The 19,347-nt window shown below is 42.7% G+C and overlaps 1 protein-coding gene across 1 annotated transcript in view; it reads left to right on the forward strand.

Moving 5' to 3' along the window:
* The window catches only part of PROM1 (prominin 1), a 90,873-nt gene that overhangs the window by 17,067 nt on the left and 54,459 nt on the right, over positions 1 to 19,347 (forward strand). Inside the window, exon 3 of the mRNA XM_045573967.1 lies at positions 16,908 to 16,963. Within this exon, the coding sequence (XP_045429923.1) occupies positions 16,908 to 16,963 (56 nt within the window). The remainder of the gene's footprint in view (positions 1 to 16,907; positions 16,964 to 19,347) is intronic.

The raw sequence follows: 19,347 nt of genomic DNA on the forward strand, positions 1-19,347 counted from the left end.
TTGAGACTATATCTCCAAGATTATTGATTTTTTTGTACTTTCATGGCAAAACTCAAGCTTATACTATTTTAGCCAACAAGATTCCTGGACTCCACAGTAATAAAGTATCTGTGAGGAGCTAAGGGGCAGGAACAGCTGTGAGGTGAGAACCATCTGGTGGGCTCGCAGGAAAGGGGACCAGGGCTCCTGGGCATGCCTGAACTGAGAAGGACTAAGTATTGAATTAAATTCAAATCATCTCAGTAGTTATAAAGATAACTAAGTTTTTAATATTTTTAAAGTATGAAAGCAATACATGTACATAAAAGGCAAATAACATGGAAAGGTAATGATTGCTAACAAGGTATTCATATAGCCATGTGTTCACTCATGAATGGAAAGCGTGTGCTTTCCAAGTGCTAGATTCTATTCTAGGTTCTGGGGAATGAACACTAGACATTTTTTTTCAATAAATACATTTTATTAATTTTTACAGAGAGGAAGGGAGAGGGATAGAGAGTTAGAAACATCGATGAGAAAGAAACATCAATCAGCTGCCTCCTGCACACCCGCTACCCGGGATGTGCCCCAACCAAGATACATGCCCTTGACTGTAATTGAACCTGGAACTTTTCGGTTCTTTGGCCGAAGCCAAACCAGTCAGGGCACCATAAATATTTTACACACACACACATACACACACACACACACACACATGTTCCCCCCCACCCCCAGGAATTATTTGACATGGGCTTCTGCCCCTTTTATTTATTTATTTATTTTATTATTTTTTTAAATATATTTTATTGATTTTTTTTACAGAGAGGAGGAGAGAGGGATAGAGAGCTAGAAACGTCGATGAGAGAGAAACATCGACCAGCTGCCTCTTGCGCACCCCCTACCGGGGATGTGCCCGCAACCAAGGTACATGCCCTTGACCGGAATCGAACCTGGGACCTTTCAGTTGGCAGATCGATGCTCTACCACTGAGCCAAACCGGTTTTGGCTGCCCCTTACTTTTAAAACCTACCATATCTGATAGATTATTCCTGACATCCATTTTATTTCTCTTTAGTTTCACACAATGCAAAGAAATACAGAGAAAAAAGTACATAAACCACTCATAGTGTGTTTATTCTACCACAATGAACATGTAGTGAGATTGCTTTACTCTTTATAATAATTGAAGCAATAAAATAAAATTTAAAAAGGAAGAAACAAAGAAACAAATAAAGAAAGAAAGAAAACCTTAGTGACAAAATTATTATCTGTGTACATATCTTACCATTCCCACGTTCCTGCTCCTGGTTTCTCTCCCTCCTTCCCTCCATCCCTCCTTCCCTGGTCCACAGAAGCTCTCATTCGTATGGAAAGAGCACTGGTTTTGTTGTTTTGTTTTGTTTTGTTTTGTTTTAACTCACTGTTAATGTGTTTGGTTTCTATCCATGTTGAAACTCAGGGTTTCTCACCCATTCATTTTAATTCCTTTGTATGAGTAAGCCCCATTGTGTTTATCCCATTCCCTAGCAATGGCATTTTAGTTCTTTTCCCTCATCTTTGTTACTGGTAAGCATTGCTCCATTGATAAGACAATGCACTTCCCTAGTATATTGGTGGGTTTTTGGGTTTCCAGTTTTGTTTTTCTGTTTTTCAAACACTATTAAGAAGACCACTCTTGAATGCATAGCTTTGCAAGGTTGGGCAAGTTCAATCAATAGGAGGGACCCCAGAAAAGGCATTATTGTGGCAAGTGGTGTGTGCCTGCAGAGTTTTTGATTGATTTACCAAATTGCTGTCTGATTTGTATACCAATTTGTAGTCCCAGTATTAAAACATGAAAATAATTGTTTTCCCACACTTTTTCCAATGCTGGTGATTAAGATTTTTAATGTTGACATGTTACAGGAAGAAAATGTCATGTTTTAATTTGTGTATCTTTAATCACAAGTGAGTCATACCCTTCCTCCATTTGAATTTCTTTTCTTTTTTTTTTAATCAAAGAAACTTCCTGTTCTTATCTTGGCTTACTTTTCAGTTGAATTTTTGGCATTTTCCACTTTGGTTTTTTTTTTTTTTTTTTTTTTTAATTAAATTATTATCTGTGTACATATCTTACCATTGTCCTTTCCTCCCCCCCCCCCCCGAAAAACCCTCCCTCCTCAGAGTTTTGTGTCCATTGGTTGTACTTATATGCATGTATACAAGTCCTTTGGTTGATCTCTTATCTCCCCCAGATCTTTCTACCCTCCCTGCTGTAATTTGACAGTCTGCTTTTTGCTCTACTGTCTCTATATCTATGTTTTGGTTCATCAGTTTATAATGTTCTTTATTATCCATAAATGAGTAAGGTCATGTGGTGTTTCTCTTTCATTGACTAGCTTATTTCACTCAGCATGATGTTCTCCAATTCCATCCAGGTTGCTGCAAATGATGAGAATTTCTTCCTTTTTATGGCAGCATAGTATTCCATTGTGTAGATGTACCATAGTTTTTGGATCCAATCATCTGCTGACAGGCTCCTAGGCTGTTTCCAAATTCTAGCTATTGTAGATTGTGCTGCTATGAACATAGGGGTGCATATATCCTTTCTGATTGGTGTTTCTAGTTTCTTGGGATATAATCCTAGGAGTGGTATTACTGGGTCAAATGGGAGTTCCATTTTCAGTTTTTTGAGAAAAGTCCATACTGTTCTCTACAATGGTTGCACCAGTCTGCATTCCCACCAGCAGTGCATGAGGGTGTCTTTTTCTCCACAACCTCGCCAACACTTGTCGTTTGTTGATTTGTTGATGTTGGCCATTCTGACAGGTGTGAGATGGTACCACATTGTTGTTTTGATTTACATCTCTTGGCATTTTCCACTTTGATTTATGAAAGTAGCTCACCAAATTTAAAATACTTAATTCCTTGAGTACGTAACATACTTGCATCACTCAGAATTTAGAAGTATAAAATGCGCTAAAACTGGTTTGGCTCAGTGGATAGAGCGTCGGCCTGCAGACTGAAGGGTCCCAGGTTCGATTCTGGTCAAGGACATGTACCTTGGTTGTGGGCACATCCCCAGTAGGGGCTGTGCAGGAGGCAACTGGCCAATGTTTCTCTCTCATTGATGTTTCTGACTCTCTATCCATCTCCCTTCCTTTCTGTAAAAAATCAATAAGATATGTAAAAGGAAAAGTACAGAATGGTATGCAGCATGACACTCCGTTCCCTTCCTGACTCTCAGCCACCCAGCCACGGTTTGCAGGTTCCCTGTGTGCATTCGTGGGTCTGTGTCTTTTTAAAAAAAAATATATATTTTATTGATTTTTTACAGAGAGGAAGGGAGAGAGATAGAGAGCCAGAAACGTCGATGAGAGAGAAACATCGACCAGCTGCCTCTTGCGCACCCCCTACCGGGGATGTGCCCGCAACCAAGGTACATGCCCTTGACCGGAATCGAATCGGGGACCTTTCAGTCCGCAGACCGACACTCTGCCACTGAGCCAAACCGGTTTCGGCGGGTCTGTGTCTTTTCAGACATATCTTCTACAAGCAAATATGTGTAAGTGGTCTTTTCTCCACAAATGACAATACGTTGTCTATGTTATTTGACATGTGGCTTTCCTTGTAAACATACACATTGTTCCTGCTGAAACCGGTTTGGCTCAGTGGATAGAGCATCGGTCTGCGGACTAAAGGGTCCCAGGTTCGATTCCGGTCTAGGGCATGTACAAAGGTTGCGGGCACATCCCCGGTGGGGGCTGTGCAGGAGGCAGCTGGTTGATGTTTCTCTCTCAACGACATTTCTAACTCTCTGTTCCTCTCTCTCTCTCTGTGGAAAATCAATAAAATATTAAAAAAAAAAAAACCATACACATTGTTCCTTATTTTATATTAGTACACAGAGAGCTTCCTCGGTCTTTTATTTTTTTATTGCTGTGTTGTAGTTCATTACTTGTTAACCAGTGTTCCCCATTTTGCTGTCACAAGCGCTGTTATAAGGAACTTCAGTAATGTCACACTAAAGTCTGTATATAGGATAAATTCCTAGAAATAGCATGGCCAGGTCAGTTTATAATTTTGTGAATTTCCACTTTTAACAGCTATTGCCTTGTTGCACTCCACACGGATTGAACCAGTTTAGTGCTACAATAGCCATGCAGAGATAGCTCGCTGAATTTTGCCCAGTGTTTTGTGAGGTGAGCATCTTCTCTATATCATCTACGTGGAAACAGAGGCTCAGAGAGGGGAGCTCCCTGAGCCAGGGCCACCTAGCTTGTGCGTGGGCAGAGCAGGGATTTGAATTCAGATCTGTCTGATTTCAGCATCATTCTCATGTCATGTGTGCTTCTTACACTAGGCCTGTGGTCGGCAAACTCATTAGTCAACAGAGCCAAATATCAACAGTACGACGATTAGAATCTCTTTTGAGAGCCAAATTTTTATTTTTATTTTTATTTTTAAAAAAATATATTTTATTGATTTTGTAGAGAGGTAGGGAGAGAGATAGAGAGTTAGAAACATCGATGAGAGAGAGTCATCGATCAGCTGCCTCTTGCACACCCCCTACTGGGGATATGCCCGCAACCAAGGTACATGCCCTTGACCAGAATCGAACCCAGGACCTCTCAGTCCCCAAGCCGACGCTCTATCCATTGAGCCAAACCTGTCTTGGCGAGAGCCAAATTTTTAAAACTTAAACTTCTTCTAATGCCAATTCTTCAAAATAGACACCCAGGCTGTGGTATTTTGTGGAAGAGCCACACTCAAGGGCCAAAGAGCTGCACGTGGCTCACGAGCCGCAGTTTGCCGACCACGGCCCTAGGCTATTGCATAATAGTCAGGTGTACAATATAATGATTTTGAAATGTGGTGTTTTCTAGTAGTGGGATTGGACAGTGCACTTCGTGGAAAATGCTTTGTGAATTCTTCTACTTCCAAGAAGTCCAGGAAGAGAATCAAGTAGAAAGATTGGAAACGTTTGATGGAAGGGTTTAGTCCAGGTGTTGCTCCTGGGTCTTAGACCATGTCCAAGGTGCTTGTTTTATAAATCAGTCTTCCCCATGGGAACAGGAGTGAGTAATAGAATTAAGGGCTGGCCTTTACCGGCTGCTAATGTGCTTTTTAACAAAAAAAATTATGTTCTTTTTTGTTCAATCTATCTTTAGTAATTCTTCCCTTCTACACCTGGAAGTCTACTTCATTTTCTTTTGTAACTCTTAAATATTTGATTACATCTCCCTCAATTTGTTATCATTAATAGTTTGGCTTATAATTTATTGGTGGACTTCTCTTCCCAGGGCTTTTGTGAATGTAAGTCCCAGAATGTAATAAGACATCATTTTTGGTGACAGACAGTATTTATCTCAGAAATAGCAGGCAGTTTCTATTTTTGTTTTTTATTGGTCAGGTGTGCAGTGTAATGACTAGACAATCATATACTTTACAAAGTGTTCTCCCAATATTTGCAGTACTCATTTTTATCTTCATTTCCTAATAAATGCATGTAAGTGTATGACATTTCTTCTGAGAACAGTTTGGCTGTATCCTGTAGATTTTGAAATGTGGTGTTTTCTAATAGTTTATACTTTCTCTTTTGTTTTACCCACGTGGACTACTGTCAGCTGAGTAAATGTTACCTCTAGGGAAGGATTGAATGCCACAGATAAGTGTGAGCTGTTCTAGTTTGTTTGTTTAACACTTGCCAGTCTCCTGTCCACGTGCACCCTCTGGCTCTCTCCTGAGCTGGGAGCTGCACACCCGGGGTGATTCCCAAGGAACCCTCCTTCTCACCCCTCACCCTTGCTTTCTGAAATTACACAATGTTCCTTCAGCTACCATTTTAGAATGTTGTTGAAACAGTTGCTGATTGTGTTTCAGAGTTTCCTTTTGGTGAGAGCACGTGGAAAAACCCTTGTTTCTGGTCTTAACTTTTTTCCTGGACCATGGGCCTGAGCAATTCATTCTAAATGGCTTCTGGAAAATTTTGGAATAGTGGCTTCCCCTCTATGCAGCGGGCACTGAATGGCCTCTTGCTTCCTGTGTTCTTTTGCTGCAAAAGCCAACACTGCGGGGGGTGGAGCTAGGAACCAGGGAGTCCCTGTGTGGAGCACAGGAGTTCCATCTTCTGTCCCTGGGCTTGCTTTTCTTTTGTCTTTCTTCTTATCCTTGTTATCTTAATTTTAACCATATCCTTAGCACAGGTAGAATAGGAATTTGAGCCCAGCTGGTGTGGCTCAGTGGTTGAGCATTGACCTATGAACCAGGAGGTCACGGTTCCAGCCTGTCCAGGGCTCGATCCCACTGTGGAGTGTGCAGGAGGCAGCTGATGGATGATTCTCTCTCATCATTGATGTTTCCCTCTTCCTCTCCCTTCCTCTCTGAAATCAATAAAATTACATTAAAACATTTAAACATCCTAGAAGTCCAATTTGTATTGAGTGGGCTTGGAAAAAGAACGAATTTAGAACGAGAGGAGGGGGAGGGAGAGGACTCCTGGGGCAGCAGTCAGGGGAAAGAAGTCTGCATAGCCTTGCAAGGCCAGGAGGGGCAGCTGGTTACAGAGAGCAGCTGCAGACACAGGCTTCTGTTCAGTAACTGTGGGGAGCAGGCCTCTTAGTCAACACTCGGAGCCCAAACAGTGAAACAACTGTTTCTTGGCGTGTGGCATTTCTTTATCAGTTATGGCCTCCGGTGGGAATCTGTAAGTTCTTAGATTATCATTTTAAGATATTTTAAATGGACGGCATCACTGATTTAATAGGACATATTTATTAATTGAGACGAAGGCTCTTCTCTGAACCTGATTGGAAGTAAATCGCCCTGAATCCCGGGGAGGAGGCGGTTGTATGGGTTTTAATACCCTCTTGGCAACTGGCTGACCCAGAAACTTGGCCTAATGAGATTTGGACAGCAGGCTTCCAAGAAGAAGATCGATCATGACATGCAGTGCTTAATGCAGCCAAGTCTGGTTTTGTGTGTGTGTGTGTGTGTGTGTGTGTGTGAAAAATGAATGGATGTCCGGGATGCCTGCATTGCAGGGAATTGCATTTCTGTAGAATTAATTTGTGCGATAGAAGTAAAGCTGAGTGGAAAGGAACATCTACCATGAAACTGAAGTTAATAGAAACTTCCAAAACGAATGTCTCCCAGTATTGCATTGCAATAGCAGGGAGCAGACCAGTCTTCTTGAAGACCACTTTGCTCGCAGTTAAATCCAGATGTTCTACCGGGAGGTGTCCACTAGTATCAAATCTGCCCACTTCTCTCAGTCAGTACTGTCCTCCCTGGGCTGCCCATCACCTGGGCCATTACAGTGGCCTCCTGACTCAATAGTGACACCAGCTGGCCTCCCTGCTCTTCCTGGAACATGTCACACGATGTCCTGCCTCAGACCCTTAGCAGCTGACTCTTCCCTTTGCTTGGATCTTCTGCATGACTTTTCATGTCATTTGACTCCTTTGCTCAAGTATCATCTCAGAGAGAGAATCTCTGGCAGCTCTGTATAATTCAGGACCCCTGACCACACTCCCTTACCTTGTTTCATTTTTCTTTGTAGCACATATCGTGGCATGATAGTAAACTAGAGGCCCGGTGCACAAAATTCATGCACGGTGGGGTGTGTCCCTCAGTCCAGCCTGCACCAATCTGGGACCCCTTGAGGGATGTCCGACTGCCCGTTCAGGCACGATCCAGGATGGCCTGCTCCCAACTGCTCACCTGCATGCCTTCCTGCTTGCCCCTAACCGCTTCTGCCTGCCAACCTGACCACCCCCTAACCACTCCCCTGCCAGCCTGCTTGCCCCTAACTTCCCTCCTCTGCCAGCCTGGTCACCCCTAACTGCCCTCCCCTGCAGGCTTGATCACTCCCAACTGCCATCCCTTGTAGGCCTGGTCCCTCCCAACTCCCCTCCCCTGCTGGCTTGATCCCTCCCAACTACCCTCCCCTGCAGGCTATCTTGTGGCAGCCATCTTGTATTTACCTGGGGACAGCCATCTTGTGTGTTGGAGAGATGGTCAATTTGTATATTATTCTTTTATTAGATAGGATATCTATTTGTCTTGCTTATTGGACTCTAACCATCTTGAGAGGTGGGGCTGTATTTTGTTGTCCTCCTCAATGCCACATCCCTAGAGCTTCGGACAGCGCACTATTGTTGTGTGAATTGATGGATACACTCGGGCACACTCCACGTGCTCACTGCACTGCAGTCACAAGGCCTCTTAGCTCCTAGAATCTCTCCAAGCTCCTTCCTGACCCCAGTGCCTTTGCACGTGCTGTGCCTTCCTTCTTTATGGTCTGCATCCTCTCAGTGGGCAGCTGGCTCCTTCCTATCTCCAAGTCTATGCATAGGTTTCCTCCTCACATGGTGGCCTTCCCCGACAAAATATAGCTGCCTCTTAGCCTGTTCTTCTACCACTCAGCGTTCCTGATCGCACTTAGAGCACCCCGTCATCTTCACTCTGTCGGCACCCACAGTCTGTTATAAACATCGCCTTGCCCTCCTTTCTCACTGATTTTCTTCTGTCAAAATCCCAAACTCCTTGCCACATTTTCTCATTTATATCTCAGAGCAACTGAATGTGCCTAGAAAAGATGGCTGTGGTGGCCACAGACTCGCTTTAGATGTGTATCCACAGATCCAGAACACTTACGCTCCTGACACTTTTGACCTGTTTCACAATCAATCTCCATTTCCACTTCTTTTTTTTTTTTTTAAATACTTTATTCTTTTGTAAATATTTTTTTAAATTGATTTCAGAAAAGAAGGGAGATGGAGATAGAAACATCAATGGTGAGAATCACTAATTGGCTACCTCCTGCACACCCCCTACTGAGGATGGAGCCTGCAACCTGGGCATGTGTCCTGACCGGGAATGGAACCGTGTCCTCCTGGTTCATATAGGTCAATGCTCAATCACTGAGCCACACTGGCTGGGTTGTTTCAACTTCTTACTTGCATTCTTTCTCTTCTCAAATTCTACCCTGAACCCTCCACCAGCCAGTGACCTCATTCTCCACCATGGGAATGGATGGAATCACATGGAAACTGACTCATTGCTCTCTATTTTTATTTCCAGTTCCTCTTTAGGGCTGGTCTTGCATTTAGAATTCTTTTCCCTGGCTAGAGTTATTAATGAAAAGATATGATTCTTCAACAATTGACAAATGCTGGCATAGGATGTGGAGAAAAGAGAACCCTAGTACAATGCTGGTAGGAACACAGACTGGTGCAGCCATTATGGAAAACAGTATGGAGTTTTCCTCAAAAAATTAAAAATGGAAATAAGTATTTATTTCCATTTTATAAGTAGTATGTGTTAATGTAAAGTGCACAGAAACAAGTAAAAAAGGGTCCATTCTCCGCTCAAAGGTAACCTATGTTTACATTTTGCTCTACTGCTTTTTAGATTTTTTTCCCCCCAGGCCAACAGTTTTGTTTTTTTTTTTAATTTAGTTAAAATCACATTATATTCTCAAATAGAATCTAAAAATAAAGATATGGCCTATAAGAAAAACAAGATTCTTACCCACTGGTCTGTGTATGCAGATTATCTAATAATTTTTTTAAATTATAATAAATGAGACTTAAAAAAATAAATGGTTGCCCACTTAAAAATCAGACTGAATTAAGGACTTAGAACTATAAGAAAATCAGATTTTGTCTGATGCTTAATGTACCACTGGAAAGGCTGGGGTTTTCTAGGTCAACAATTAGGGTGATTTTGGATTTTTTTGTTTGTTTGTTTATAAGAGGTCTGATGTCTCAACTCCATCCCCTTCGGGGCTTAATAAAGAAGCTGAGGTACAGAAGTATATACTTCAAACAGAAAAGATGAAGCTTCTTTTCTTATTTTTAATCTTTAAAAAAATTATTGATTGATTTTGGGAGAGAGAGAGAGAGAGAGAGAGAGAGAGAGAGAGAGAGAGAGAGAGAGAGAGGAGAGAGAGAGGAGAGAGAGAGAGAGAGAGAGAGAGAGAGAGAGAGAAGAGAGGAGAGAGAGAGAGAGAGAGAGAGAGAGAGAGAGAGAGAGAGAACACATATTGATTTGTTGTTCCACCTATCTATACATTTCGTAGTTGATTCTTGTATATGCCCTGACCAGGACTGAACCCCCAAATTTGGTGTATTAGGATGACACTATAGCCAACCGAGCTACCTGGCCAGGGTCAAAAGTGAAACTTCTTAAGAATACTACCATGTTTGTATCTCTAGATTTTTTTTCCCCTAAAGAAAATATTCTGGCTTTATGGTATCTTCTGGGATCTCATTTAATTGTCTTGTTTAGGACATGCAAGTTTTACTCACACTTACCACAGATTCATAGCACTGGGTTAGAGATTATGAGAGAGAACATTTTCTGCCTTAAGAATGGACCCTCTCCAGATGAGGAAACAAATGTGTTTACACAGAATAAAGAGTCCAGACAATGTATAAGTAAGCCAGAGATAATTAAATATCACATGTAAGTGATAACTTGTAAAGGTATAACTAAGAGGGAAGTCAGCTGAGGACCTCAAGTTTTAACTTAGAAGAATAAAGTGTGGTGGTAGAGTCACCAAAGGAGGAATGTCTTGTTTAGGACATGCAAGTTTTATCACGAGGCCCAAAGTGGTAAGGGATTACAAATTTGTTAGGTCATCTGGAGACAAGATGGTGCCAGCACCCAGGGGTGGGAGCCAGAGGTTTCAAAGGACTCTAGGTGGGGTTTCCCAGTGGGGAACTCTCTGGGAGGGTCCAGAGGGGGAGATAATGATTTTATCAAGTGGAATGTGCCCTTAGCAAGTGAAATGTGACCTAAGCTAAAGGGAATGTAGGTTGGGAAATGGCCTAAAAGTCAGTTCCCAGGGGAGGGGTATTGATTCAATTATTTGATCAAACCTAACATTCCAGTATTTTTATTTTATGGAATAGGGACGGAAGTCGTCGTTACTTCCTGCTGAGGGGGGACGTCGAGATCATAGGGGAATGGGCTTTGATTTTAGTGGACCGGAATACTGTATAGATTCCTTATGGTTGGAGAAAGGGGTTACAGGATCATGATTTCCCCAAGGGACTGGTTGGTGAAGACTCAAAAGTGGTCCTGAAGCAAAGATGAAAAATGACACAAAATATATGGGCCAAAAATGAGGAGGAGGAATGGGAATGTTAATAGTCCTATGAAGGGAAATTGCCAGGTATACCAATTTGATTGGTAGGTGGTGGTAAGGGCACCAAAGGAGGTATGCATGAGGCCAAACTCTTGCCTGGAGTCTGTGTTGTCTTGGGGAGGAGAGAGTTTTCTGCCCTGATCACAGTGGTGGCATGCCGGCATCTGTTTTCCCTCCCCAGGCACAGAAAGGTTTTGCTTCCCCAGCAACTGTGGGTCTTTCCCTGTGTCCTACAGGCAGGAGGGTTTCCAACCTCTTCCCCACAGACGGCTTTTGCATGTACCCCCACCTTAGAAGCAATAGGGTTTTGCCTTGTCTATGGGGCACATAGATTCATTGCTTCAGTGGCTTTGGGGCTTTGGGGCTTTTGCTTCATCTGAGAATATCCAGGGGGAAAGTTAGAAAGTAAAATTCTGCAAAACAACATTCCTCCCACCAGCAAGAATTACCCAGACGCAGGCTTCATGCCTTTTCTCAGTTGTAGCCCAGGACCCCCTTCATATCCTGACCACGCAGGGACTTTTTCCAGGCATGTGCCCTGCCCCAGCGTCTCTTATGAGCACCCAGTGGAGGCTTGCAAGCAAATGCAAAATCATTGTTTCTGGGCCTTCCAGAACCTTCCACATGGACATGTCAGCCCACAGTTGACCTTTAAGAGCTTGGGAACATTTTTGGTGATTTCTTCTTTCCTGCTTGGCACTCTCTGGAATTAGCTGCTTCACAGCCTCAGCTCTTGGGTGTCCCAGGAAAAGCGACAATGTCTCTTGTTATCTGGACAGTTCTCCTTGCTGGTGGGAGGAACGTTGTTTTGCAGAATCTTAACCTCCTAATTCAGTGTTGGTTAGTGTAAGTCTCCGGGTAGGATTTCCCCACAACACAACTTTCATGGTTTCCAGTTTGCATCTTATTCATGTAGCAGGGCTTTGTGCTGTGAACTCAGGCTGATTCCCCCCACCCCCCTAGTTTTTCCTTGTTTTCTTCCTGAGCTTTTCAAGTTTTCTCCCCTCTTCCCCATTACCTCTCTTCCCAAACAAAGAATTGAGTCCAACAAGTTTTTTTTATTTTAAATATTTTTATTGACTTCAGAGAGGAAGGGAGAGGGAGAGAGAGAGAGAAACACTAGTGATGAGAGAGAATCATTGATCAACTGCCTCCTGCACACCCCACATTGGGGATCGAGCCCGCAACCCAGGCATGTGCCCTGACCGGGAATCGAACTGTGATCTCTGGTTCATAGGTCAATGCTCAACCACTGAGCCATACAGGCTGGGCAATCCCAGCAACTCTTTTTAGCTTTTAAAAACACCGCCTCTTTACTGAGTTTTAAAAACATTAAAAGTGGAATTTATATAAACAACAACTTTTGCTTTGGGTAGTCATGCTTTATCTGTTTTTATAATCCTTATGTAAATTGTATAATTGCATCAACCAGTACAACCAGCAGAAAGCGATTTGGAGACAAACAGGAGAGACTGGGAGAGAGCAGAGCTCAGCTGGCCAAGTGAGAGGGATGGACAGAGTGCCACTGGAAGCTGGTCTGGGGCATTAACAAAACACTAGAGGGGTGTATTTTGTCTGAACCAAACACTTCTTGGGGAAAAACTGAGTTTCTTCCAGATATTGAATACTTCATTATTTCTTTTCTGATGATTACTTATTGGGTAGCATCTAAATTTTTGCAGATTTCGGTCTTTTTCCCTCAGTTTTTTTTTTTTTCTTTCTTTCTCTTTTCTTTCTTTTTAAATAACAAATACTAAAAACTGAAATAGTCTAAACATGGCTCCGGGTCACATATCCTACACATGATATAAAATCTGATGAATATTTATAGGCAGTGGAATTTGTAACTTGATAGTGTTAGAACTATGTCTTCTTTTTGTTCCTTTTTTTTGGGAGGGGGGAGAGCATAGAGAAGTATGTCAATAAAAGTTCTTTGTTTACAAAACTTTATTCTTTTAAAAACTAAAAGTAAGCTCAAAGAATACCCGGAAGAAGAGGTTCCCCTTCACTCTGTTCCTAGTCCCACCTTCTGTTCCCTGTTGGGGTGGTGACAGTCAGCAGCTGACAGTCAGCAGCTGAGAATGGAATTCAGCCGATCCCCATTCTCACAGGAGTGTGTGTGAGATCACGTGGACTTGGACAGACCAAGCATTAATGTGATTCAAGCCACATTCTTTTCAGATCCTCCAGGCGAATTTTCCACAGAAACAGTAATACTTTCCAAGTATGACTTAGGGGAGGAAACCAAACACCACGGGAATCCGTGGATGTTTTGGCCGTGTTCCCTGCCCCTCCCTGGATTTGTCACTGGTGGCAAGGCTGCCCTGCCTGTTCCCAACCCTAAAAGGGTTCTTGGGCCCTGAGCCCTCATGGGGCACGCAGTGTCAAGAATTCCAAGCCCCAGGAGACTCCAGAAGTTGCCCTTACCTGTGTGGCTGAGGGAGCACCTGTTCCCATTGAAAGACTCTGAAGGGAAGTCTTGCCAGCAACAGGTTTGGTTATCTGCTGTAAAGGTAAAATGAAATCCCAGCTCACGGTTGGTGGATTGGTATATTGGTGTGGACATGTGTCTGAGAAAGCTATGAGGACTAAATTGGTCCCAGATGTTTTCACTAGAATAGCTTCCCTAGCAGCGTTTTGTTTTTTTGTTTGTTTGTTTGTTTGTTTGTTTGTTTTTCCCCCCAAGTATTTTTCTCTAAGAGAGAGTCAGCGCCGTGGTTAATTCTGGGACAAGCCCATGCACATGCATCAGTCCTCTAGGGAGGGGGCTCACACAGCCACGTGTTGACAGCTGTCACCGAGGAATAAAGCACGACAAGGTGCCTGGTTGCATCTTAAATGAAGAAATACTTGATGAGACACTTGGAGGCATGGGGATACTTTTGACAAGTGCTAACAAACTTGGTGTGGCTTCTAAAGGTCTGCAGCATCAATCTCTCTTTATTGAAAACCAAACCACAGAGTTCAGTCATGTTGACAGAGAGTTCGAACTGCAGGATGAAGGGCTCCGTGAAACTGAGAGTGCAGGACGGTGCCTGCGTGGGGAGCAGGTGCAAAGTGCGTGTCCCTCTAGCATAGATTCAGACAGGCTCGCCAGCCAGGCCTGCAGGAAAGAGGCTGCCCAAGGGTTCGGTGGACTCTAGGACCCAAGGCAGTCACATCATATTGGGTCCCTGGAATCACTTCTTCACGCTCAGCCTCACCGCATTAGCCAGAGGAGAATGTGAGCCGATTAGCGGGCAGAGGGTGTACACCCCAAGGCAAGGATAGAGAGCACTCTTCGCGAAAAGCGGCTGCTGGAAGAGCCACCAAACCTTACAAGTGGCAAGTTAGTGTAGTTCTGCCATTTCCCGCTGGAAATCTGTCCCAAAGCCATCAATGGCCTCCCTTTTAACTCAGCAAACATAGCATAAGCCAGTTTTGAGGGGTGATTAAGGGCCACCATTCAAGATTAGTTGTCCTCAGAGACTATGTAAGGTCCTATTCTTGCATCAATTGGCCCCCCAATGTGGCCCTCTGCTTGGCGAGGGGTTGGATGGTCAGCTGCGGACCTTGATGGTGGTGAGTCTGCCTGGTCATAGGTACTGGCTTGGGTGCTCAGGTGCGCTCTGCTCCAGCACACTGGGCATCCCTGTTCTGCGGGGAACAATGCCAGCCTGGGTGGAGCGCTGGTGAGATCACCTGGCCAGACTGTAGTTCCCAACGAGTTAATGAAACTCAAATCCAGGTGTTGCTGTGGAAGTATTTTGTAGATGTGGTTGACACCTCTGATTAGTTGACTTTAAGTGGAGGATGTAGCTTTTTATACTGAGTGGGCATCATCCAATCAGCTGAAGGCCTTAAGAGAAGAAACTGAGATTTCTGGGAGAAGAGGAAATTCAGCCTCAAGACTATAGCATCAAGTCCTGCCTGAGTTGCCAGCCAGCCAGCCTGCCCTAAAGGTTTCATCCCCCACAGTTCCTTAAAATAAAGCTTTCTGTACGTGTCTCTAGCTCTAGCTTATCTGTAGCTCTATACTTGTCTCCATCTCTGTCTCTTACTGGTTCTGTTTCTTTACACAATGATCCCAATGTTTGGAGATTAGGGTGGGGAGGAGTGTTTAGTTAGAGAAAAGCCTATCCCTCTCCCCATTCCTATCACTGAAGAATCAGATAAGCCAGGTCCCATTGTACCCTGAGGGAAGCTCCATGATCACCCAGAGCTTTCTCTGAAATACCAATGCTGTGTGTAGGTGGTGTGACTTTGTCAGCCGATGACACCATTTTCATCAACCTTCAGCTTGTGTATTGGAGATGGGGTGGTTGGGCCAAGTCGGCCTTTAAAGAAGTGAGGAGCTTTCTTTTACTATAGATGCCATTTTAATTCACCTCCATTCTAGCCAGAGAGTTTATACTCAAAAAAGGACCCCGGCTTCTCTTCAAATGATGGGCTAACAGGTATGCATATTGATTGTTATGCCTTAAGTTAAAATAAAACGTCTAAGGCATGATTCCCTGCCTTTTCTTTTTCAACTAACCTCTCAGCTATCAGAACTGATCACACCTACTGGGCTGACTCAATCAGATTAAAACAGTTTCATGCAATGGCTCCTTAAACATTTTTCTTGATAAAAGGTAAACTAGGTCAAATTATCCAAATAACCAGATAGTTCCAAATTTGTTTGACTTAGTGAGATATATTTCTCATTGATTTTCAGAAAGAGTGAAAAGTAGGGGACAAGGGGGAGAGAGAGAAAGAGGAGAGAAGACACATCAATTGATGCTTGCACTTGCCCAGTTGGCGGGGGTGGGGGCGTATGAGGTGTGGGGATGGAACCTGCAACTAAGGTACATTTCTTTGACCGAGAATCAAACCTGCGACCCTTCTGTGTACAGGCTGGCACTCTAACCACTGAGTCACACCAGCAGGGGTCACTTGTGCATATTATTACCAGATTGGTGAACTAGATGAAGTGGCTCTTAACTTATGTGAGAATTTGAAAATGCCCAGAATGAACACGCATGGAAAAGTCCAGTTTTGCATAGCTGAAATTTCCGGGGTCCCACACAGTGTTTGGAGATGAGATGGGAGGGACGTCTCATGTGATTTGGAACTCTTGGGTTAGGTTCCTGATAAGAATCCTTTCATTTGTAAAATACTATTTATGTGAAATTATTAAAAAAGGAATTGCATTTGTGGTTCTAAACAATGAAGAATCTGTAACATTTTATCAGTGACTTTTAATAAAGTATTTGTGGTTTTTGCTGATAAATATTAAGGTGTGTTGTAAGAAGCTGAAAACTTTTTAAAAAAATATATATTTTATTGATTTTTCACAGAGAGGAAGGGAGAGGGATAGAGAGAAACATCAATGAGAGAGAATCATCGATCAGGTGCTCCTTGCACACCCCCCTACTGGGGATATGCCCGCAACCAAGGTACATGCCCTTGACCGGAATCGAACCCAGGACCTTTCAGTCCGCAGACCGACGCTCTATCCACTGAGCCAAACCGGTCCCGGCAAGAAGCTGAAAACTCTTAAAAATAGCAGCCTTCTATTCTGCCACTGGCAAAGTAGTAAGCCAAGTAGTATTTGCCCTTCAGTTTTTGCTATAGTTAAGAGCCTCATCAGCTCAATTATTTACCTATATTATAAATAGGATTAAAATTCTAAGATTACAATGATATAGAGAGGTACAATAATTTGTAAATATATGTAGATTTTTATTCTCTAAATATACATTTTATACTTTTATTGAAAAATTAATCTTGCTACTGTTCTGTGTCTCTCCCTTCCCCCCTCCCCCTCTGCCAGATATTATAAGAAAACTAGTACAAAAGAAGTTTGAACTGTCAATGGATTATGGGAAGGTAATTTTTATTGATATATTTGTTATTAAAATAAGTGTGAACAAATTTTGACTGACTTAAAAAGTAAAACTTTAAGCAACTGGTTATGTAATCTGTGAATTGAAAAATCTTTTTTGATAAAGAATTTCTGTGGAATATTGGAGCACCTTATCAATCTCCTTTGAACTACAGCAAAAAATGACAAAAGGAGCATTGAAAGAAACCTTCACCTTTCAAATTGTATGTTATTTAAAAACTAACATTTCCTTAAAGGCAGTACTATGTTACTTCCTTAGCTAAGGGAGGAGAAGTCCCTTGAGCAATGTGGCAATTGGGGCACCAACCTCCATGTAGTCAAAATTCGGATATAGCTTTTGATTCCCTAAATCCTTAATTGCCAATAGCTGCTGAACAAACTAAAAGAGACAGAGAGAGAGAGAGAGAGAGAGAGAGAGAGAGAGAGAGAGAGAGAGAGCGAGCACACGAGCCTGGAGTTTTGCTAGAAATAAATGTCAAAGATGTATTTATGGGCCTTAGAGTCTGCAGACTGAACACAGCTAGCAAAACCCAGAAGTGTTCCAAAGGAGAGAGCCACGGTCAGAGTTGTTATAGTAGTCACGTTCTTGAGATGACTTACCATGTCCCTGGCCTCCAGGTTAGTCTGTGGTACCGATCTCCATGACCTGATGGTCAGGATGCTGGATGTCAGGCGGTCTGATATGTAGACATTCTCACCTTAGCCCTTCAGGGGGTAACTAGAGATTTGATGTACAGTCTAACCTCCTTTCTTGAATGTCTCCCATCTTGAACAGTTCGGTTCTCAACCAAGTTGTTCACAGGAAAAAAAAGTCTTGGTTGTGGACTAACACTTCAGTTTTCAACCTGACAACCCTTTCGTGCTAATAACTCAGCATGACCAAAAACTTCTTGCCCACAAGCAAAAAGAGAATGCTTTTGTTGCTGGCCATTAGCACAATTTTAAAACATAAGGAGGCCACCAAGAGTGCTAATATGGCTAAGGGTGTGAAAGTGCTCACGGAAAAGCAACCACAGGTGATTGAATAGATAGAAAAACAGTTGTTGATTTGGATAAAGGAAAAGCAGTTAACTGGTGATAGCATTTCACAGGCAGTGATAAGTGAAAAGTTTCTTTAAGGTTAGTAGGGTGGTTCCATAAATTTAAGAAAAGAAGTGTTTATAAGTTAGACAGTACATTAGACATGTACTGTGTATAAGAAAGGTTGAAACAAAATCATTTGAGGGTCTGGAACAGATTAATTCAGTTTACATTATTTCTAATGGGGAAAAAATGATTCTATTTTTGAACAAATCGTTTCTCAAACAGCCTTCTGGAACAAATTAAGTTCAAAAAACGAGGTTCTACTGTATATCTAGACATTGGCACAGGGCTTGAAAGTTCAAATGTTTAAGTTCCCAGCCTACTTACAAAAATAGCATCGCTTCCTCAACCTACTTGAGTTCAATCATTTCACAGCTCAACTATTTGCATCTTCACTCTATTCCCCATCGTCCACTGTTGGCCTTGCCAATAACAAGCAATTGAGTAACTCATATTCTGTATGTTATATGTATTGCTACTGTGTTCTTACAATAAAGGAAGCTGGAAAAAGTGTTATTAAAAAGTCATAAGGAAGAAAAAATATATTATAATGCTTTGCATATTTATTGAAAAAAATCTGGGTATGAGAGACCTGTTCTGTTCAAACCCATGTCCTTTTTAGGAGCAACTTAAGAGCGTGATGATGCGCTGCCTATAGGAGCATGCTCTCCTTTCCAAATAAGGAAAGTGTCTTCTAGGGCCATGGTCGGCAAACTCATTAGTCAACAGAGCCAAATATCAACAGGACAACGATTGAAATTCCTTTTGAGAGCTAAATTTTTAAACTTAAGCTTCTTCTAATGCCAATTCTTTAAAATAGACTCACCCAGGCCGTGGTATTTTGTGGAAGAGCCACACTCAAGGGGCCAAAGAGCCGCATGTGGCTCTCGAGCCTCAGTTTGCCGACCACTGTTCTAGGGATCCCAGAAGGCGGTGCAAGAATGGATAGACGACGATGCAAGAAAGCCCTTGACTGGATCATCACCTGAGGCTCACTGGAGCTCGGGTATGAGAGCGATGCTGATGTGCATTGGTGACTGCTTCTTACTGTTACTGATTGAGCATTGTACTGGCAGGCTCTGGTCTAAGCGCTGCACATGAACTAACCCACTGACCATGCACTAAATAGTAGTTAGAACAGAATGATGCAGAAAATGGGTTGCTCCTCACTGCTTCTCAGGTTGCCTTTGCAGTGACCATATAAAATAGGAAACAGACACGAGGTGGCAGAGCTAATCTGCAAACCACGGCATTGCCGCAATAATACCCTTATACATGCATGACA

The sequence above is a fragment of the Pipistrellus kuhlii genome, unplaced genomic scaffold (assembly GCF_014108245.1).
Source record: "Pipistrellus kuhlii isolate mPipKuh1 unplaced genomic scaffold, mPipKuh1.p scaffold_m20_p_1, whole genome shotgun sequence".
Taxonomy (NCBI): Eukaryota; Metazoa; Chordata; class Mammalia; order Chiroptera; family Vespertilionidae; genus Pipistrellus; species Pipistrellus kuhlii.